Source organism: Pinus tabuliformis, chromosome 1_2, assembly GCF_031772625.1.
Source record: "Pinus tabuliformis cultivar Carrire ecotype Pingquan chromosome 1_2, CPIR1, whole genome shotgun sequence".
Taxonomy (NCBI): Eukaryota; Viridiplantae; Streptophyta; class Pinopsida; order Pinales; family Pinaceae; genus Pinus; species Pinus tabuliformis.
The window spans coordinates 438,565,640-438,590,334 of record NC_142298.1 but is presented as its reverse complement, the minus strand read 5'-3'; the positions used below and the strand labels follow the sequence as shown (position 1 = coordinate 438,590,334).

At 33.9% G+C, this 24,695-nt stretch overlaps 1 protein-coding gene across 1 annotated transcript; it reads right to left on the bottom strand.

The window, feature by feature from the left end:
- Positions 1 to 16,944: 16,944 nt before the first annotated feature.
- LOC149206234 (bidirectional sugar transporter SWEET5-like) lies at positions 16,945 to 19,771 on the bottom strand. Its single transcript, XM_089393657.1, has 6 exons — positions 19,620 to 19,771; positions 19,472 to 19,508; positions 18,981 to 19,200; positions 18,196 to 18,357; positions 17,557 to 17,676; positions 16,945 to 17,453 (listed from the first exon to the last, which is right to left on the bottom strand). The coding sequence occupies exons 1-6, from the start codon at positions 19,660 to 19,662 to the stop codon at positions 17,253 to 17,255; spliced, it is 783 nt and encodes a 260-aa protein (XP_089249783.1). The 5' UTR covers positions 19,663 to 19,771; the 3' UTR covers positions 16,945 to 17,252.
- Between the last annotated feature and the right edge of the window lie 4,924 nt (positions 19,772 to 24,695).

Genomic DNA, 24,695 nt, shown 5'->3' with positions numbered 1-24,695 from the left:
AATGGCTTCCCAGAGATTAAACCACCTCCACCCTTAGTATTTACCACAATCCCACCAAAACCAATAAAGGGATAACTAGGTCCAAAAGAGGCTTGGATTCCTCATCATTTCTTCACCAATACCTTGAGGAATTTTCCTGTCTCCACCCTCAGGCTTTACCAAAATCATGTCAAAACTAGTCAATGGATTCCTAGTCTCTATGGGAATTTTCCTGAGACCACCTCACCTGGTTCCAAAACCATCTGACAATCCAAAGCTCGACTGAATAAAATAACCCCATCACACCATGGTTATCCGGAAATGGCAAGGTAAGGCTGAAACCAATGTCACACCTAGAAAAAGATATGCCAATGATAAAAAAAGAGAACCAAATACACACATGCACATACCATGCATTCATAAACTGGCTAGGAAATCACACATGAAACTTGTTACTTGTAAGTATTCCTGTTGAAGTTTCTTGATCCAAATTTTCCTTGCTTGTCCCTTGCTTTCCTTTGCATTCTTGTCCTTCCTTTGTTGTCCTTTCAACAATGTTAGAGTGCTCTAAGAATGCTCTAAGTATGCAATAGTATGAGATAATAGAGAGAGAGCTTGAAAACTGAACTAACAAAAGCTTAACGAAAAAAAACTAGACTGATAAAAGTTGTGAATTGATCCTCATAAGCCTTTTTATTATTGAAGCCTCTATTTTCTTCATTTTCCTCTATTTACCTTTCAATTTTCATCACATGCAAATTTGTGACCTTTCATCTCCCTTTTCTCCTATTTTCCTTTATTTTCATATATAAAATTCTAATTAATGTCTCTTTTCTTTTCCCAGTGCCTTTTCCAATTTCCTTATCCATAATAAACCAAATGAACACCCACTAGGATGTTTTTCCCAACATTCATATTGGAATATGTGTCACATGACTTTGGTATTATTTTTCCTTTATTAACTTTATTACATGAACTTTGAACTTGGGGATGTTACATGTAGGGTCCTGGTGATAACTAGAACTCTAATTCCAATTAGGTCCATTTTCCCCAATGGAAATGGATGGATAATGAACCCCATGATCATGGCCAACAATATTGCCAGCAACTTTAATGTGTATCTTTGTCGATGAGAACCAATACTCCTTATTACAGTTGTTCACTAGTTGTAGAGTCATAATTGCGTATAACTCATTAGTCTCCATGTCTTCTTAATATAATTTGTTCATTGTGGCCTCTGATCAGCAAGTTGATTCCATAATTTTTTTCTAGATAGAACAAACTAGATTCCCAAGAAAACCCAAAGAACATACTCTGCCTTTTGTGAATCCAACCACAAAAGGGAACCATGTCATATATGATTGGAATTATTGAGGCAATACAATGAGGTCAAGTGACCAAACAATCTTACCCATGGCCTTTTGCAGGTGATTATATGATTGAGCTCAAGATCATGGAAGATTTTAATGAGGGAAACCTAGCTATGTAGATTCAAGAACTTTCTCTCTCCCATGAACTCTGGCATGGAATTGAATCTCTCGAATGTCCTTTTAGTTCAGGAAATTTGGCTCTAGATAAAGGAAATATGCAAAGGAAGGTCAGGAATTATAAAATACTTGTCCTCGGTCTTAATCATGAAATGTGGCTTCTATGTCATAAGGAATTTTCCACACGAGATTTGAATGTGCTAGACATGTGGAAAGCATATCTAGGGATAAGGCATGTAATTAAAGATATGGTAGGTGGGAGTGGGCATAAATCATCGGTCAACACCCCAACATCTAATTCTCCTACAACTCTACCTTGCTTGGGAACCTTGAAATCTACTTCAAACCATGATTTCCATGGAGTGGTAACTCTCTTTGATGCCATTGATCTAGATCATGAGAGGTAAGAAGCTAAATATCACCACACAAAATAGAAAATAAAATAAAGAGAAAAATATAACACCAACTCTTTATTAATGGAACTAGAAGATCTTGTTAATCTACATCATGAAGGAAGAATGTGTAGTTTGATCTGTGAGGCCCAATATTTATAATATCTTTAATGCCTTCTTGAGTTACATCTATGTGTTATTGAATACTATGGGTGAATACCATAGCTGGGTACACGGAGGATATCATAGGTGGATATCACTTTGCACTCGGATCATTTGGATCCCAATTTTATCAACAAACTTTTGTATCTAACACTTCACATACACATCTCTCATCACCATTTCTTTTACCAACACAATACTTTCTTGTATGGTGCTTCCTTAAACCCACAAATTAAATTTGACACTTCTTTTGATTTTGCATTTCCAAATTTGTGCTTTACTAACATAACAATTATTTTATTTTAGTGCTTCATTTAGCCCAACTTATGAAAGATAAGGCATATGCAACCGACTATTTTTCCAACTATCTTGTGTGACTACTAATGCTTATACCTTATAACTAAGCGTTATATAAGCAATTTACTGTTCCTTATAACTTCTTTCAATCCAACCTTTTTAAGATTTAACATATATATACTTTAGCATTTCATCACATGCCTATATCTCATCCAAGTTCTATTATATTGAAAACTTGGAAAAATCCTTGAAAATTTTAACACTAAAATCACTTACAAAGCACAGACCTTTGAAGTACAAATGACAACAAATACTTATGTCAAATGTGGGTCAAATTTTTGCATGTGAACAGAGCCTTAGCAGTGAATATTGGGATATTGGGATATTTTAATGTATGTGCACCAAACGAAACCTCTAATTGTCGATATTTTGAGGGCTCTAAACCTTTAACGTTGGAGTTATTCTCTTCATGAGTAGGAACATAATTGGGAGCAACCATACTACATATGGGAAAAATCCCAAAACCTTCGTTTTTTGCTATAATGGCTATATGTCGATATGTTGAAGGTTGTTAGCCCTTTAGTGCTACACATTAGCACCGCTATGACTAGAGTTATGACCAAGGGCTACTATAGCGAATATTGAAAGAATTTTAATGAACAAGCACTATGTTGGCTGAAAAACTAATATGACAATATGCCAAGGGATTTAAGTCCTTAGGTGTTACACCTCGGCACCATGTGACTGAAGTTATGACTAGGGGATACTTCCATACTAGGATATCAAAAAATCCCATGAACTCACGCATTCTAAAGTCTTTGATATATGAGGGCCTGCTAGGAAAACTGGAAATTAACAATGATATGTTTGTTCCATTAATTGATGGTGGAGGTAAAAAATACTTTGGTTGTGTGGGAATTTCGTGTTTTAACAAAATTTAAGATCTTCGACAAGAAATTGAGGCTTTCCCTTGTTTTCATGAATTTTGAGGTTTTCGCCCTTTTCTAAATTTTGCGCCTCAGATCATGCTCCTATCTTGATCATGCTCCCATCTTTGGGTCTCCCCCTTATTTTTGACATCAATGGAAACATTATTCAACACTAACATATATTTTAATGGGAATTCCATAATGTGGGGTTGAGGTAGCCCCAATGAGCCCTTTTTATTAGGGCCTTCCATATAATACTATTAGGTTGGGTTGGAGGACTACCCCACATTAAAACTCATCTAATCACCATCTACAGTGCATCCATTATGTTGGCATTATGATACAAGTGTTGTCCTTGATGGCAACTCACTCAGAGACAGGTACAAGTGATGGCAACTTGATCAGAGGACAGATCTCAGTACAGCAGGACAAGAAAGAGATATAAGCAGGTTCATTAAGGAAAACCAACGTGTACACGCAGGTTGGCTTCAGGAAAAGCGTGTACATGTGAAAAGTACCTTTGGTCCGTGGTGTCTCGACGGGCGTGTCGATCCCTAGTTTTGAAGTTGATGGTATTGTGTTACTATGGTTTTGGTCCGTGGTATTGTGAAGTGCCTAAGGCTATATAAGGAGAAGATCATTAGGCAAAGTGGTGTAAGCAATGTGTGTCTGATGAAGTGAGAAGATTTGGTATTGCTGGTTATCTGTTCGGGACGCTTGGCAAGGGTCGGATCTGACAGCGAAGGTATAAGTGTTTATTTCTAGATCTGCACGTGGGTTGCCTTTGGAGAAAGTGCGTATACACGCGGTTTTGGTATATCGAAGTAGCGTATGCATAATAAGATTTGATATTTCAGGTTGATGTTGATTCTGGTGGTTGTTGCAGAGTTTTGGGCTCTGGTTTGTGTTCTGTGTTCTTGATGACAGGGTTTCAGTGATTCAGTATTGGGTGATCTAAAGAATTGTGATGCAAGTATAAGTTGATGATTGTATTGCAGCAGTGTTTGTTTTATCCTCATGGATCCAGTCTGAAAATTGATGAAACATGGTCCCTGTAGGAAAGAAGGTTGTAGCCTTTTGTAGGTCAGCACCTACGTACTAGTAAATGGATCGGCTAGTACAAGAGCTGAGGGGGTTGTAGCTCCCTTCCAAAAGTAGTTGGAAAACGAGAGAGGGTTGTAGCCCTCTGCAGGTTGTAGCATGCGTATTGGTATAAGGTTGCACCAGTACAAAAGATTGTAAACTGAAGATTCTTATTAAAGAAAGAAAGAGACGACTTGCAGCAGGTGGTTTTCACCCACATTGGGTTTCCACCTTATATCATGGTGTTCATGTGTGTGGCTTTTATGTGATGATCTGTTCTGTTATACTGCACCTGTTTACTGTCAATGTGGTTAATAATGTTCTGATGCATTTACTGAAGATAAGCTAACTGAATCATAAGATTTCTGGATATACGCTAGTTGCTTTAGACACAGTAGCGTGTACACGCTGGTTCACTTAACTGAAGTAGCGTATATGTTTCTGAGCATGAAATTTGAAAAGTTTTATTGATCTGATAATACTAATTCACCCCCCCCCCCCTCTCAGTATTATTTCCAACAATTGGTATCAGAGCAGGTCCTTTAGAGGAAGCTTGATCGCTTGAAGGAAAAGATCCATCAGAATGGCTAATCCAGAAAGAGAGGCACACATCAGGCCACCAGTCTTTGACGGGAACAATTTTACCCACTGGAAGATAAGAACCACCGCATATCTACAATCTCTTGGAGCAGAAGTTTGGGGAATCGTAGAAGGAGGATACAAATTCCCATCAGCAACTCCTACAGGTCCAGCAGAGAAAAAGCAATATGAGCTCAATGCCAAAGCTGTTACTGTCCTATTGAGTAGTTTGACACAATCAGAATTTATGAAGATCATGCATTTCAAATCAGCCAAGGAAATATGGGACAAAATCGTTACAAGCTACGAAGGAGATGATCAGGTAAAAAGAGCAAAGCTTCAAACTCTCAGAATCCGGTATGAAACTCTTAAGATGCATAGTAATGAAAGCATAGCTAATTATTTCCTGCGTATGGATGAGATTGTAAATTGTATGAGGGATCTGGGTGAAGAATTTGAGGAAGTTGTCTTAGTTGAAAAGGTTTTGAGATCTCTGTCTGCTAAATTTGATTCTAAAGTATCTGCCATAGAAGAAAAGGAGAATGTGCAGAAAATCACCATGTCACAGCTTCAAGGAATCTTAACTGCTTTTGAAATGCGACAAGAGGTACCATCAGAAGCCGCATTCGAAGCGTCAAAGGAAGAAGATGAGGTAAATTTTGTTAAGAATCTTGAACGGGGAACTGGACAGTTCAAAGGTAAGCTACCTTTCAAATGTTTTCTATGTGGTAAAGTTGGTCACTATGCTGCTAGATGCCCTCATAACAAAGGAAAGATATCTGAAGAAGATGGTAGAAGCTATTATACCCATATTAAAAGTTCATTCAATGATAGTGAAGATATTAGAAGTCTCATGGCACATGAAAAGAAGAATGCTTCATCCAATAATAGTGAAGATATTAGAAGTCTCATGGCACATGAACAGAAGAATGCAGAAACTGAAGAAGTTACCAAATTAAACGAACAATTGGAGATAGAAACCAGGGTAAGGGAGCAATTGCAGGATATAGTAAAGGATCAGAGCATAACTATTCAGAGACTTGAATCAAAGATCCTCTCTCTAAAAGAAGATCTTAAAAAATCAAGAGAACATAACAGAGAAGCTCTTGAAGATCAAGAACATGAAGTGATCAAACTAAAGCAACAAGTGGAAGAAGGAAGAAAAGCTGAAGAAGACCTAAGGAATCAATATCTGAAAAAGGAAGAACAACATCAAGTTGAGGTAAATATCTTGAAAGGTAAATTAGAAGAAAAGGATAAGCTTTTACGATTTCAAGATAGTACTAAAGTCTTGGACGATATTCTTAATAGTCAAAGGTCTCCTGCTATCAAAACTGGTCTTGGTTTTCATGAATATGTTGAAGGTGAATCTAGTTCACAAGGTGAGGCAAGAAACTCTAATGAGAAATCTGAAATGCTCAACAAGGAACAACCAAGGAAAGAAATTCCTCAAGGAAGATCCTTTACTCCTAACTATGGACGTGATAGACGATTATTTCCTCCACTGAATAATGTTGAATGTTATGTATGTCATAATCTTGGACATGTTGTAGCCAGATGTAGAAGTAGAATGGTTCAAGACCATTACAAAAGATCATCGCATCCCAGGTATTTCAGAGGATATTGCTTTGCCTGCAATGCATATGGACACAAAGCAATTGATTGCGATAGAAGGAACATGAAATATGTAAGATGTTATACATGCAACAACTATGGGCATAAAGCAAGGGAATGCAGGAGCAGATTTCAAAATTCAAAACAAGAGGACCATACATCATCACAGTTCCAGGAATTGAAGAAGACAGAGACAGAAAAGTGTGGCATAATTCAGACAGCTGACACAACAGACACAGGGGAATCTGAAAGTGATGAATTTCAGTATTCCATCTTGCATACGCCGATATAATGAAGACAAGACGCGTATATACGCGAGTTACAGGCTGCAAAGTTGCGTATATGTAGAAAGGGCAGCAGAACAGACCCAGGAAATGGTTCAGTCATGGTTGGCTCAGGCTCAGGGGGAGCATAAAGGGCAGCAGAACAGACTCAGGAAATGGTTCAGTCATGGTTGGCTCACGCTCAGGGGGAGCATATACTTCAAATTATTCATTGTTGGCATTATGGTTGGAAGTTGTTGATGAAACTAAATGATACATCTTGTTGTTTGATCAAAGGAATGGTATTGCAGGCTTATGCATATGGTACAGATCATATATGATAAATGTTAGTTATTGCTGGTCGTAGAACCTGCATCTACTCAGGGGGAGCATGGATAGATTGGTACACTTTGGCATACACAAAGGGGGAGCACATTTGGAGATTTCAGCAGGTGCTCAGGGGGAGTATGGACAGCAGAAGGTATACCAAAGAAGAGAATATCTTGGTCCACCCTTTGCCCTTGATGTCAAAGGGGGAGAGTGACTTGGTGTGGTGGTTGCCATCAAGTCCAAAGGGGGAGATTTTTGGCATTATGATACAAGTGTTGTCCTTGATGGCAACTCACTCAGAGACAGGTACAAGTGATGGCAACTTGATCAGAGGACAGATCTCAGTACAGCAGGACAAGAAAGAGATATACGCAGGTTCATTAAGGAAAACCAGCGTGTACACGCAGGTTGGCTTCAGGAAAAGCACGTACATGTGAAAAGTACCTTTGGTCCGTGGCGGTTAGTCCTTGGAAGTTGTGCCTATGGTTTTGGACCATGGTGTCTCGACGGGCGTGTCGATCCCTAGTTTTGAAGTTGATGGTATTGTGTTACTATGGTTTTGGTCCGTGGTATTGTGAAGTGCCTAAGGCTATATAAGGAGAAGATCATTAGGCAAAGTGGTGTAAGCAATGTGTGTCTGATGAAGTGAGAAGATCTGGTATTGCTGGTTATCTGTTCGGGACGCTTGGCAAGGGTCGGATCTGACAGCGAAGGTATAAGTGTTTATTTCTAGATCTTCACGCGGGTTGCCTTTGGAGAAAGTGCGTATACATGCGGTTTTGGTATATCGAAGTAGCGTATGCATAATAAGATTTGATATTTCAGGTTGTTGTTGATTCTGGTGGTTGTTGCAGAGTTTTGGGCTCTGGTTTGCGTTCTGTGTTCTTGATGACAGGGTTTCAGTGATTCAGTATTGGGTGATCTAGAGAATTGTGATGCAAGTATAAGTTGATGATTGTATTGCAGCAGTGTTTGTTTTATACTCATGGATCCAGTCTGAAAATTGATGAAACGTGGTCCCTGTAGGAAAGAAGGTTGTAGCCTTCTGTAGGGTCAGCACCTACGTACTAGTAAATGGATCGGCTAGTACAAGAGCTGAGGGGGTTGTAGCTCCCTTCCAAAAGTAGTTGGAAAACGAGAGAGGGTTGTAGCCCTCTGCAGGTTGTAGCCTCCGTACTGGTATAAGGCTGCACCAATACAAAAGATTGTAAACTGAAGATTCTTATTAAAGAAAGAAAGAGACGACTTGCAGCAGGTGGTTTTCACCCACATTGGGTTTCCACCTTATATCATGGTGTTCATGTGTGTGGCTTTTATGTGATGATCTGTTCTGTTATACTGCACCTATTTACTGTCAATGTGGTTAATAATGTTCTGATGCATTTACTGAAGATAAGCTAACTGAATCATAAGATTTCTGGATATACGCTAGTTGCTTTAGACACAGTAGCGTGTACACGCTGGTTCACTTAACTGAAGTAGCGTATATGTTTCTGAGCATGAAATTTGAAAAGTTTTATTGATCTGATAATACTGATTCACCCCCCCCCCCCCCTCTCAGTATTATTTCCAACACATTATACATCTTATTACTCTTTGTGTCATCAAGTGCACACCAAACATGAAAAATAACAAGTTCTTACACATGATTAACCACAAAATGAATAATGTATCCTTTTATTTTCTTTAAGGATCTATTTAGATAAAAATATTCGAAATCTATATATGTGTATATATGTATCTATTAACTACTTTTGTTGTGTTCCTCACTCAATGTCATTGGTACATTATGTGCTTTAATTGACATTGGATTAGTATTAGGTACCATTTGCGAATGCAAGTGCTTGGTAGTTTTTTATGATATTTTGCTTCATGTGTGTGTGTGTGTGTGCACGTGCGTGTGCGTGTGCATGTGTGCATGTTTACATGTAAATATTACATACACACAAACACATATGAGAACCCACTATTTTATACAATGAACCCAACTTCCCACATATAAATAATGAATAATATTGTTACTCATGCCTTACCATGATTTGCCTAAAAGTGAAAAAGTTTAAAGAAAAATTCATATAAAAATGAGCACATTTAACATCTAAAACACACACACATGCATATATATCGAACTAGGCTAAGCTTAGAAGCTTAGGTCAGGGATAGCCCCAATGTTGGATGGAAGAACAATCTACCTACCAGTCGGATTGTTATCACGATTGTGTAGAATATCCCAACTTCCCACATATAAATAATGAATAAGATTGTGAATACTTTACTCATGCCTTACCATGATTTACCTAAAAGTGAAAAAGTTTAAAGAAAAAATCGTATAAAAATGAGCATGTTTAACATCTAAAACACACACACACACGCATATATATCGAACTAGGCTAAGCTTAGAAGCTTAGGTCAGGGCTAGCCCCAATGTTGGATGGAAGAACAATCTACCTACCAGTGGGATGCTATCACGATTGTGTAAAGCACGTTGGATGGAAGAACAATCTACCTACTAGTGGGATGTTATCATGATTGTGCAAAGCTCGGGGCCAGCCCCAACATTGGATGGAAGAACAATCTACCTACCAGTGGGATGTTATCACGATTGTGCAAAGCTCAGGGCCAGCCCCAACATTGTATGGAATAACAATCTACCTACCAGTGGGATTTTATCACAATTGTGCAAATCTTGATCGAGCTTGGACGCCCCTTGGGATAGTTTAATTCCCGCAAAGGTGGCTCCCATCTTAAACCCCTCCCAATGAGATTTGAACTTGTGACTTAGTGGGGACTAAACCCCGCACAAACCAATTAGTCTTCACCTCATAAGTGATCTAAAACATAGATATTCCAATTTCAATCAATTTATAATTGAAAATTATTTTGTATATAAAATTGCGTATGAAATATAAAATGGTAATCACTAGATATGGTAATTCTGGTCAAGTGTAATCATCATGGCTATATAATGGAACAAACCTTATTAATTTCAATCAATTAATAGTTTTTATATATAATTTTTCAACTTGCTATTATTCACTGATTTAACTAATATTAAAACAATAAGTTTGTTTATATCAAAATAAATAAATAAATCATAATTTTAATAAAATAAAATTACATTGTTTAAATTTTTATAGTATAATTTTTCTAATATTTAAATGGTAAGAATGCACTTTATTATTTATTATCTTTAGATACTTTAGTATTCAAATCATTATATTAAGAGGATTCTTTAATATTAATTAATATTATTTTAAATGTAATAATTTATATCTTTAGATATTTTAGTAGTCAAATCATTATACTAAAGGGTTTCTTTATCCCACAAATAAAAGGGTCACATATACCAATTCGTGTCTAGCTTAGTTCTTATGTTAAAATTGTATTATTATTATTATTATTATTATTATTATTATTATTATGATTAAAGCTTTCTCAAGAGGACAATATCCTTTAAAAATATATGCCAAAAAATTAATCCAAAATCTAGAGGATTCTTTATCCCACAAATAAAAAGGTCACATATACCAATTCGTGTCTAGCTTAGTTCTTATGTTAAAATTGTATTATTATTATTGAAGCTTTCTCGAGAAGACAATATCCTTTAAAAATATATGCCAAAAAATTAATCCAAAATCTATAACTCCCGCTCTTCTAAGGCCATGAAAGTGCCTAAAAATAAGTTGTAAAACAAAAAGATGTGCATATAAATAGAGGGGATGTTAATGCAATTTTTCAATATCAATAACTCCTAAAACCTATGTAATTAGAATTTTTCATGGAAAGGGTGGTAATAGTCCTTGAATGGTCCTACATGATCCTCCTAGAACCTATGTAATTAGAACTATTTCATGGAAAGCGATGGTAATAGTCCTTAAATTGTCTTACATGATCCTCCTAGAACCTATGTAATTAGAACTGTTTCATGGAAAGGGGTGGTAATAGTCCTTGAATTGTTTTTCATGATCCATTTGGATTATCCACGAACCCATTGTTAAATATCTACAAACTCATTGTTAAATACCTACTTTTGACAAATAATTTGAAATTTTGTTCCTTTTGTTATAGACTTGGTGAAAATTAACATAATCAAAACTAACTATTTGATATGAGCTTTGATTTAATAAAATAAAAATAAAAAAAAATGGAAAAACTCCTCATATTCATTAAATAATAAGTAGATCATTTCCAAATATTAAAATCTTTGAGATTCTTATTTCACTTGATAGAGTGAGGAGGATCTTTATTTCCATTATTTCTACAAAATTATGTATACACTATCCCAAATTATCTTTAAACCTCAAAGCATGAGTCTCCACGAGTCTCCTTAAAGTAGATTACTCCTCCCCTGTTAAATATGCAAATTCAATAATATTTTGTCTACAAAATATATGAAGAGAATAAAATCAATTCTCTAATTTTTATAATTAAAAAAAAAATGCTTATTTGAAAGTAATCAAATTTTTTAGGTTTGTGTATATAAACAAATTTCATATTAAATATTGAAAAAATTATACATTATTGAAATATTTAATTTTTGTTTTTCTAAAATACTTTCTTACAGTATAAATTTATATTTCAATTCATAATTAAAATAAACACACATATGTAACCAAATTAAAATATAATATTAATAAAAAATTTAACTAAATAATAATATATTTCACACAAAACTTATATATCTCATTAACATAAATACACTTTCACTTGAAATTTTTACAACATCCACAAATTTTATAAATAACTTTCACTTAAAACTTTTACATCCACAATTCAACATAAAGTTTTTCAAATTCTTAATATTTAATATATTATAACTAAAAATAAAATTTAAACAAATATAAAATATCAAAATAAATAATTTGTTTCTTTAGGTTCGATAGACCAATGTTTGGTCTCAGCGGACGTTAACTATCATCATCAACAATATATATTTTACCATTCATATTAAAAAAAATTATATAATAACCTCACATAAAAACATTAAAAAACATTAAAATAAATATACATTTAGAAATTTTCCAACAAAAAGAAAATAATACAGAATTTTTGCAACATGAAGAGCCTTACTCATTCAATTTTTTGAAACTATCCATCTTTCATAATTTTACACTCTCCATCCTTAATAAAGCATACTTGGGAAATACTAAATAGTTAAATTCTCTTAAAAATTATTACTATCATTTTCTTCTTATTATTATAATACATTTAAAAAATATTATTATCATTTTCCTATTATTATTAGGCCGATAGGCCTTTCCTATGCATCAACTTTTCGTCAACACTTTTACTCTGATCCGTTAGATTAGATGAAACACTTTCAACCGTTGATCTGAACCAGAAAACAAAACAATGGAAAATCAAAAAAGCACGGAAAGTCAAGAAAGCATAAAAGCTCAAAAAAGATTCTATGCAAAAAAAATCAAGAAAGCACGAAAAAGATCATAAAAATCAAAGATCGAAAGAAAAAAGCTCAGAAAAGCAAAGATTTTTGAGGATTTTTATTTTTATTTTTATTTTAAATGCAATGTATTATTAATTTATTTTTAGGCCGATAGGCCTTTCCTATGCATCAACTTTCGTCAACACTTTTAATCTGATCCGTTAGATTAGATGAAACACTTTCAACCGTTGATCTGAACCAGAAAACAAAACAATGGAAAATAAAAAAAGCACGGAAAGTCAAGAAAGCACAAAATCTCAAAAAAGATTATGTGCAAAAAAAATCAAGAAAGCACGAAAAAGATCATAAAAATCAAAGATCGGAAGAAAAAAGCTCAGAAAAGCAAAGATTTTTGAGGATTTTTATTTTTATTTTTATTTTAAATGCAATGTATTATTAATTTATTTTTATAATTTAATTGAAATATAAATTTTAAATTTTAAATTTAAAAATTAGTTTAGATTTATTTTTAGTTGTAAGTTTATTATGTGTTAAGAGGGATTTTTTTTTTGAGGTATTGATTTTTTAAGAGTGAAAAGAGATTTGATTTTTTTTGGCATTTGGTAGATGTAGAGTTAAAATGAATTTAGATTAGTTTAAATATTAACCTTTAAATAACTCACATTAGAGAAAAATACCATGGGAAAAAACCATAGATTAAAAATATAATAAGGAAAAACCATGGGTTGGAAAATTTTATATTTTATATTTTAATTTTAATTTGACTAAGTCAAAATGTTAAACATTGTAACATCTCTCTAAAATAAGTAAATTCAATTTAAGTCCATGCTAGCTCCCATCATTTTCCTGCTCAAAAGATAGGCGTTCTCAACACCTTAGCTACTTCGGCGGGCGTTGCAAGTTTATGACGAAAATCACCTTGAAGATGAGAAAACTGACCTCCTGGAAGTTTTTAATAAGAATGGGTATAGTAGGTCTCAAGGTCTTAAGGCTTTTCAAAATGCTGAAAAGGGTCCTAAGAGTAAGATTGACCCCAAGGATTGGTCTTCCGGTGTTCATCTTCCCTTTATTCAAGGGACCACGGATAAAATCGCTAGGATCTTGAGGAAGCATAAGATTCATTCTTCTTTTAGACCTCTTAACACTATATGAAGTTCTCTTCATTTTGTTAAGGACTCGATTAACCCCAAGGATTAGAAGGGTGTTTATATCATTCCCTGTTCTTGTCGAGCTCCTTATATTGGTGAGACCAGTCGATCCATTAACCAAAGGATTTGTGAACATGCTGCCGACATCAGGCATGGAAGGTCTCGCTCCTCCGCTTTGGTAGAGCATGCAGAAAAAACCAATCATCACATCTCCATTGAAGAGGCTAAGGTCATTGCGAGGATTGACCATTTTCATTATCATAAATTTAGAGAGGCCTTAGAAATTGAAAAAAAAAGACTTGTTAATTTAAATAGAGATGATAGTTGGAGTATCAACAGATGCTAGATTCCTGCGCTTTCTTCCTAAACAATTATTTTTATTTATTTATAGATTAATTAATTAATTTTTTTGTTAATCCCCATATTGCTTAGTTTATGACTCTCTTAAATTATTTTTGGTAATATGAATAGGATTAAACCTTAATATTAATATAATATTATATATAATAATATTCATTAATAAGATTATATAGGGTTATGAATCCTTTCTCACCTGAGGGGGGATGTGAAAAAGAGAGCGATGAGGATTCCGTCGGCAGGAGGACTCGAACCAGGGCAGCCTAGGCCATCGGCCTAGGGTGCTGCAGACTAGACCTCATTTTGGATGACGAAGACTAGGAGGTACAGGGTGGGTCAACAGGTTTTCTGTGGAGATGGTCCATACAATGGCCATGTAGGCTGTGGGTTGGATCCAGGGTGCTCAATCTGCAAGGATCCCAAGGAATATGTTTACTGGGACAAATTTCATCCCACTGAGAGGGTACAGTGGATGATTGCAAAGGAGGTTTTGGATGGGGATTCTTCCTTCGTTTCTCCCATGAATCTCAGAGACTTGATCCAGTACACAAACCCCACCCCTTCCCCCTTTGGTCCTTTGTTTACGTAATAGATTATACCCTAAATTATTCATTAATCGAGCGTGTCCAAAGGTATGAATCAACAATCCAACTGTATATATTTGTGATGCTTACTGGTGCAAATTTTCATTTTTTCACAAACACGTAATAGCGAATAGATTTACCTTAAATTATTCAACGTCCAAAGATATCAATCAACAATCCAGCTGTATAGGTATATGTGTGATGTTTACTGGTGCAAATTTTAATTTTTCACAAAAGCAGAATCGCTGTCAGGATTTACCGGGAAGAGTTGTGGCAGTGTAGGCGACCAGGCTGATTGAACCAATATCTCTTCTAAAAAAATTCAACAATTCCAATTTAATAATCCTATCGGCCTCTCTTTGTACCTTTTGGGACAATTGCTAGTTATAATACATTTAAGGTGTCATATATATATATATATATGATGATGATGATGATGGTGGTTAACGTCCGCTGAGACCAAATAATGATCTATCGGACCTAAAAAGACAAATTATTTATTTTGATTTAAGATTTTATTCCTATGCTCAAAAAGCTTGGAGAGAAGCCTCCCGAGTTCACTATAATTTTGGCATTGTAAAAGGCTAGGAAGGTCAGTGTTGTAACAAAGGTTGTGAAATTGAGATCTAATGTGGTTGTATGCACGGCACTCTAAGAGGAAGTGGTTTTCATCCTCGATGCTCCTATTCTCACAAATATGGCAGATCCTTTCCATCCATGGCGTAAGAGGAAGTGGTTTTCATCCTCGATGCTCCTATTCTCACAAATATGGCAGATCCTTTCCATCCATGGCGTTTTAAGAACTGCCCAACGGCCAGTTTCACTATGGAGCTCATGAGAATTCGTTCTAATCTTTGCTATATTAATTTTCTTCTTTGAGCTAGTTAAAATAGAGAGATACTTTTGATCTTCAAGGGAGGAGTTGATGACCTTCTTATAATAACTTAATTTTCTTTTAGACGCTAAATCTTTCTCACACCACAATTTTTATTTGAACTTAGAAATAACAATATCTTTAATGTTTTTTTTTTCTAGGTTAAGACTAAACTAAGTACCCACGAGGAATTGAACCAGTGACCTATCGCAAGGAGTGCTTTAACAGCGCACCCATTCACCATCAATCCAAAACCCCGTGGGCAACAATATCTTTAATGTTACTTCATATATAATTAATTTTATATTTTTATTATTCAATTTCATTTTATTTCATTTAAATATTTATAATTACATATTTAATGTATTATTCTAGTACAATAATTTATTTGCCAAAAAATTTAAGGTGTTTTTATATATATATATATATATATATATATAATCAATTTTATATTTGTATTTATTCAATTTCATTTTATTTCATTTAAATATTTATAATTACATATTTAATGTATTATTCTAGTACAATAATTTATTTGACAAAAATGGTATACTAAGGGCGATGAAAAAAAATTATTTTTAAAAATAAATAATTTTGTTTGAAAAATAATAATAAATTTTTAAAAATTCTATAATCCATTATAAAAACATTATACAATAAAAACATTACGAGATAAGTACAGAATACAAAAACAATATTAATTAAAAAATGCATTTCGATATTTTAAAGACTTTATACCGACTTATTTTAATAACTTAAATTCAAATCAAATAAATAATATTAAATACTAACCTATCCATTAAAAATAGGTTTTAACATCCATTGTTAAACTCAAAAATAACAGAAAGAAGCAATATTAAATATAAAACCCACATTTAACAAAAAAAAATATACAATTAGTTAAAGCGCATAAAACAGCATTAAATGCGAACACATCCATCCAAAATAGCGGTGCCAACATCCATTCATAATAGCGGTGATAATGTCCAGTACAGTCACGACACTGTAAAAGCTACTTAAATGCGTAATTAATGCATCCATACCTAACTACCTCATGTTGGATTGTGGGTTTCTGCAGCTAGATACTGTGAATTTAACTAAATATCTATAACTGAAATGGTCTAATATGTCTAAATACTACGCCTGTAAGTGATTTACGGAAAGTTGATGGACACTTAAAATATATACCAATTCCAAAAATAGCACATGAACTATGGAGACTGCGCATCAAACGCAATTCAAAAAGACTAGAAGCATAATTTGGTATACAAGATAAATCCATTTAAAGGACAAATATATAATTTCGAATACAAGATTAATGCATTTAAAGGATAAAAATATACAATTGGAAACAGTCAAGTCTTATCCATCTGAATTTCCATAACAAACTACTGGTCTTTCTATTTTCTAAAATAGAAAAAAGCGAGTGACCATTTCACTTTCGAGAAACAATAGTAGAAAATATCCAAAAACCAGCAGCAAGATTTAACCATTAAGATGTGAATATCAGCGTTAATAATGAAAGTTTGCAGCAAAAGATATTGCTGCAACTTGCCAAAACAAGAGCAGGGGTCCATTAAAACTAACTAGCGAAATCTACAAAATTACTGGACAAACTAAATCTCATTTATGAGTCACTGCAGCTATCTAAATAAAAAAGCAACTCAAAATCCTATAAGATTTTATTTTGCGCCGGGATTGTCTGTCTGCAATAACCACGAATAATCAATGTTCAGACGTGGCGCATGCAATGTAATGACCTCCTGGACCTCAAGGAATTCCACTCCTCTCAGCATTATCGCCACGTCCTCCGCCAGATAGAATTTTCATAGGCTGTGAATTACCATCGGCTTTCTTATCTACATCACCGGTTTCTTTCTCTTCGTCTTCATCCCACTTAGTACTCCCGTAATATACGGCATACAGTATCAACTGGGATACGCCCAGCAGCGCTCCCAGTCCATTGGGCAGCTGTATGAATACACAGTTATTGTTATTAGCATAACCTAACAAATATACAAATATACAAACTAAGTAATGAAGAAAAAGCACAGCTAACAATATTATTACTCACCACAAGATTAATGTCAAAGTGTATGCAGCCATAAGCTGTCCAGATGAAGCCATTGGCAGTGCAACCCAAGGAAAGGTAGAAGGGCATGTACTTCACACTTTTAGTTTTAATAACCCTTCTCTGAAATAGGTCAGTTAATTCACAAGGTTAGTTACGTGAGTGTGCATAATTTTGTAGATGGAAACCAGCAACTTTTTTAGACATATATACCATTTCTTACTAATCACAGAAATCACATATATCAAAAACTAATTACCTAACTGGTCAGTGTGCATAGCATAATTTAGCATAATTTTGTAGATGGAAACTAGTAACTTGTTTAGATATACATGAATTTCTTACTAACTATAGGAATCATATATATCAAAAACTCATCCCTTACTAACTACAGGAATCATATATATCAAGAACATACATAACACGTATATAAAAAATTCATATATATCAAAAATATATATATATATATATATATATCAAAAACTCAAACTCATAGTTCATCCGTAAACATCCCAAAACCACCTATAATCTTTGTAATTTCAGAAAAAGATTTTTGATAATCTTTGTAATGTCAGAAAAAGATTTATGAAAAGAAACCAGCATTAATGAAAAGAAAAACAAAAGGGCAAGAAGGACAGTTACCATGATGGACAAAGGTGAGGCATACATGAACACATTGAAGATGATACAGATCGTTCCAACAACCAAGGTTCGTCTCTTATGTGTGTGCTCCAAAGCTAAGCTAAAAGCTGCCACAGCAGCAAAGAATATGCTGATGACCACCAGCAGTCCCACCACTTTCAGCTGTCCAAGCAGGATAAAGGTGGTCCAAGTTAGCCTTCAGAAGCCATATGTACAGTTCGACCTTTTACCTTTTACTTTTCCAATTAATACATGTCATCAATTAATATAATATCGTGTAAATCTAACTAGATTATGTTAATCCTAGATCTTTTAGAAGTAAAGGTGAGCACCGAGCATTCATAGCAACATCAACTTTCAAATCTATTAATTGAGAGGCTAACATCTTAAAAAAATGACATAAATCATATCAACTGTAAAACCAACAACCCTTATTTCCGGAAAAACTTAAGACATAAATTCATGTCAACTCTCAGATCTATTATCAAATCCATAGCCCCTTTACATTTATTAAGGGCCAACCAATCTGCATTTCACAGTTTTTAACACTTGGCAAATCAAAATTAGCATACTAACCCTGCCCATATCCCAGCGCTGTCAGACACCCTAAAAACCCTTGATATGGGTAGATCTACAACATTAATTTTGTCCACATTTTCTGACCAATGGAACAGAGACCCAGCGTATACCAAGCCTACCAAAACCTTTTAGCTAAATTATATCTTAATCAGAAACATTTAAGGGGTTAGTGCTAATAAAATTGTAAGATGGAACATGAAACTTACCCTCTCCTTTTTGTTCTTGCAGAAAATCAGGAACACAGTAGTGTAGAATGTTTCAAAGAGCACACCTGCTCCGTTTACCGTGGCCACAAGAATGCTGTTGGGGTGAACAAAGGGCATGCCATACAGCACCCATAATGCGCAGTTCAGTAGAGTCATAGGGTATGGAAATCCTGAAAACCCTCGGGTGGATCTCCATTTCCAAACTTTGTAAAATGTTGGCCTGCAGCATCACCAACAAAAGAACTAATTTACAATTTACATAAAACTTAACCCTAATCTAAGAAACCAGCTTCTCAACTAATTTCAACAAATGTAAAACTGAAAACTATGAAAATTGCTTAGCTCTTAACCCCTCATCTAACTAACCAGCATCTCCACTAATTTCAACAAATGTAAAACTCAAAACCATGAAAATTGCTTAACCCTAAACTAAATAACCAACTTCTACGTTAGTGTCAACAAATGCAAAACTCAAAACCATGAAATCTTACAGGGGCGAAAGGAACATAAGAATCGAAATAATGTTCCCTGCAGAGAAATAAATATTAAACGCTTGTCAGACAGCAGTTCAGTTATACAGCTAAACGCAAAAGCAAATGAAGAAAGAAGCAGAATTGCTGCTGTTCAGCAAAAACCTACCTATTATTCCTACAACCAAACGAATTGTATCCGCGATGGCCATTCTTTCGTCCAAGGAAAATCAGAGAAGTAGGGGCAATCACTCTAATATAAAGAAGGAAAGAGCTCGGCGCTACTTTTGGCAACAGAAAGTACATGCAGAAAAGCAAACAGTGGGGTGTATATATAAGGTGTAAAATCTCGTATTTGCGCTCTGGATAAGTACTACAACTACGCCAACCTATGTCGGTCAACCGAAACGGTTTGCTTAGTCAAATATCACCAAAGTTAGGGTTGGCATTCCTTATTCCACTTCTGCTTCACCTTTTCCTTCGTAATTACAGCCTAATTCCACTTTGAATTGAAAGCAATACCACTTACCTAGTCATAAGTTTCTGGCTTAATCCTGCTGTTATTCCATTTCGGGAAACGCATTTCCAACAGCGTTTTTCTAAAAATTACGCTTCCCAAACCCAAGAAAAGCACAGAAGTGACACATGTTGAAATTCCTTGGAAATAGAATTTCCAGAAGAGGAAAGTAAATGATCTTACTTATAAAATTTAATTACGCCATTACGGCCATAACTCTCACTCCGTTTCTCATCGTGGAGACATGGCCCACGACATCCGAGCCAGAGCCGAGACCAAATTTGTTTGGACTCTTGAGCACGTAGTAGTGCCGTGAAACCACCGTATGTACCTTTACAACGCGCCTTTGACAGCAGTATATACGGTGTTCTAGATTGTCATATCTGGGTTTCCATATTTTGGGGGTTTACAATGAACATTGAGCATTGACGATGTATAGGGTTTTCATCGTTTAAATTTGATAGATTTTTTTATTTAGTTAAAAATGATTAAAATATAATATCATATAGATTTTTAGCTTTAGTTTTGTATTGTATTTCAATTTTGATGTAAATAGATTATAGCTGTATTTATGATAATGATAGTTAATGTTTATTAAGAATAAATTTAGTTTAAATTTACTGTTATAATTCTTAGGGATCACATATGTTTAAATTAAAAAATTTAGTTTGTTTGGATATTTAATAAAAATAATATATATTTTTGTTCTATTTAGGAATAGTAATAAATAATTTGTAATTATGAATTTATATGGGTGTATGCAGATGTTTAATAAAAATAATATGTATCTTTGTTCTATTCAGGAATTGTAACAAATACTTTGAAATTATGAATTTATGTGGGTGTATCTGGATGTTTAATAAAAATAATATATATATATATATATATATATATATATATATGCTTTATTTAGGAATTGTAACAAATAATTTGAAATTATGAAATTATGTGGGTGTATCTAGATGTTTAATAAAAATAATATATATATTTTGTTCTATTTAGGCGTTGTAACAAATAATTTGAAGTTATGAATTTATGTGGGTGTGTATGAAACATAACATATTTGAAATTGTGAATTTATGTGGGTGTATCTGAAACAATTTAAGAGAGTGAATTTCATCTTCAACCATTTTAGTCTCACAGAAACTTGACAATTTATTTTAATCTGTGGGGCTCTAAGAATCATCCAAAGTATTCATTCAGGAGTTCCTGAAAGTTTGTTCTTATTTTCGCAAGATTGATGTTCTTCTTTATTCCAATGAAAACAAAGAGATATTTTTTATCTTTTGGTTGATCACTTTCACATAGTATCTTAATTTTCTTTTATCATAATATCTTAATTTTATTTTCATGCTTTATTCTCCATGGTATATTAAGCACATCCTTTATTCACCAATGTTATGGTAGATTAGCATAATCCTTTATATCACACATTAATCTTCTCCTTTGCATCACAAACTAGCATCGAGCACATTAACCCTATCCTTCATTCACCAATCATTTAACCAAGACTTGTGTCTTTGTACTACCCCACAAGCAGTTGACTTCGTCATTTATTCACCAATTATATTACATGTTAATATCATCCTTCATTCGCAAATGATTTACCCAATACTTGGCATCTTTATGTTATCGAGACTTAAGGTCTTTATGCCATTCCCACATGATTAACTTCATTTATTGATCAACAATATTGCACATTAACCCATCCTTTTCCCACGTGGTTAATTTCATCTTTTACTCACTAATGATATTTCGTATTAACTTTTTTTTCTTTTATATCACAATTTAACCTCATCTTTTATTAGCTAATGATTTAGCCAAGACCTGGCATCTTTATGTTGCTTAACACGTGGTTTTTACCAGAGTTTCTTTATTCACCAATAATATCTGTATTAACTTCATCATTCATTCCCCAATGACTTATCCAATATTTGGACATCTGTATTAACTTCATCATTCATTCCCCAATGACTTATCCAATATTTGGACATCTTCTTTATTCACCAATGATTTATCCAATCTTCTTTATTCACCAATGATTTATCCAATCCTTTGTGTTACCCCCAGAAGTGGCTAACTTTGTCATTTATTCATTAATGATATTGTTTCTTTATTCACCAATAATATCTGGATTAACCTCATCGTTCATTCGCCAATGATTTATCCAATATTTGGACATCTTTATTCACCAATGATTTATCCAATCCTTTCTGTTACCCCCACAGGTGTCTAACTTTGTCATTTATTCACTAATGATATTGCAGATTAACATCATCCTTTATTTGCGAATGATTTACCTAAGACTTGGCATCTTTACACTACCCAAACGACATCTTTATGCCCCACCTACCTGGTTAACTTCATTTATTCATCAACCTACCTGGTTAACTTCATTTATTCATCAACGATATTGCACATTAACCCATCCTTTAACACGTGGTTAATTTCATCCTTTATTCACCAATGATATTGCATATTAACCTCTTTTCTTTTATATCACAAATTAACCTCATCCTTTATTAGCTAATAATTTGGCCAAGACATGGCATCTTTATGTTTCTTACCACACACCCACGTGGTTAACTTCATTTATTCATCAACCATATCGCACATTAACCCATCCTTTCCCACGTGGTTAATTTCATCCTTTATTCACCAATGATATTGCATATTAACCTCTTTTCTTTTATATCACATATTAACCTCATTCTTTATTAGTTAATAATTTGGCCAAGACCTGGCATCTTTATGTTTCTTAACACACAACCACGTGGTTAACTTCATTTATTCATCAACGATATTGCACATTAACCCATCATCCTTTATTCACCAATGATATTTCATATTAACCTCTTTTCTTTTATATCACATATTAACCTCATCCTTTATTAGCTAATAATTTGGCCAAGACATGGCATCTTTATGTTTCTTAACACGTGTTTTTTATTACAGTTTCAAGCTATCTTAGGAAGTCTCTTAATTCACCAATGATATCTGGATTAACCTCATCTTTTATTCAACCAATGATTTATCCAATGCTTCGACATATTTTTTATTCGCCAATTATATCTAGATTAACTTCATAGTTTATTGGCCAATGATTTATCCAATACTTGATATCTCTATGCTACCATAACATAGTTAATTTCATCTTTTATTCACCAATGATATTGCAGATTACCTCATCCTTCATATCACAAATTAACTTCATCCTTTATTGTCTAAAGATTTAGACTTGGCATCTTTTTGCTAACCTAGCACGTGGCTTTGACTCTTAAAAAGCGTCTTTATTCACTAATGATATCCTATAGTATTAACCTCATCCTTTATTTCCCTATGATTTATCTAAGACTTGGAATCTTTATATTGACGAACTTGAGGTGGCATCTTTATCCCACCAACTAGTTTTGACTGGTGCTTAAGCAATCCTATAAATCCTCTTTATTCACCAATTATATCTAGATTAACCTCATCATTTATTAGCTAATTTCTTTATTCACCAATTATATCTAGATTAACCTCATCATTTGTTAGATAATAATTTAGCTAAGGCATGGCATCTCTATGTTGCTTAGCACGTGGTTTTTAATAAAGTTTCAAGCTATCTTAGGAAGTCTCTTTATTCACCAATGATATCTGGATTAACCTCATCTTTTATTCCCCAATGATTTATCAAATACTTGCAACATCTTCTTTATTACCTTACCCAATTATATCTAGATTAAATTCATCATTTATTGGCCAATTATTTATCCAATACTTGATATATTTATGACGTCATAACATGGTTAATTTCATCCTTTATTCACCAATGATAGTGTAGATTACCTCATCTTTTATATCACAAATTAACTTCATCCTTTATTGTCTAATGGTTTAGCAATGACTTGGCATCTTTATGCTAACCTAGCATGTGGCTTTGATTAGGATTTCAAGAAATCTTAAGAAGCCTCTTTATTCACCAATGATATCCTATAGTATTGATTTATCCAAGACTTGACATCTTTATATTGAAGGAGTGTGACCTGGCATATTTATGCCACCAACTGGTTTTGAGTGGTGTTTGAAGCTAGAAATCATCTTTATTCACCATCATCATTTATTAGCTAATAATTTAGCCAAGACATGGCATCTTTATGTTGCTTAACACATGGTTTTTACTAAATTTTCAAGCTATCTTAGGAAGTCTCTTTATTCATCAATGATATTTGGATTAACCCCATCATTTATTCCCCAATGATTTATCCAAGGAGTTGTCTTTAGTGCGACTGGTTGGACTTTCCCTGAGGTGAAATCTTGATTTGTGTTATTTAAACTAGTTTTTTTATTATATATATGGATTCAACACCCTGGAAAACCCATAGGGCACTTCGATTATGTAGGCGTTACCCATCAAGTTTGTGATTTCAATAAATTCGTCCCAAATTTTAGAGAAATTAGACCAGAAAAGACTGGAAAAGACGACCGGAAAAGCTTCCAAAAAGTCTTACTAAAAACAAATTGTTTATCCACATCTTCTTTATTAGCCAATTATATCTAGATTAACTTCATCATTTATTGGCTAATGATTTATCCAATACTTGATATCTTTATGTCGTCATAACATGGTTAATTTCATCCTTTATTCACCAATGATATTGCAGATTAACTCATCCATTATATCACAAATTAATTTCATCCTTTATTATCGAATGGTTTAGTAATGACTTGGCATCTTTATGCTAA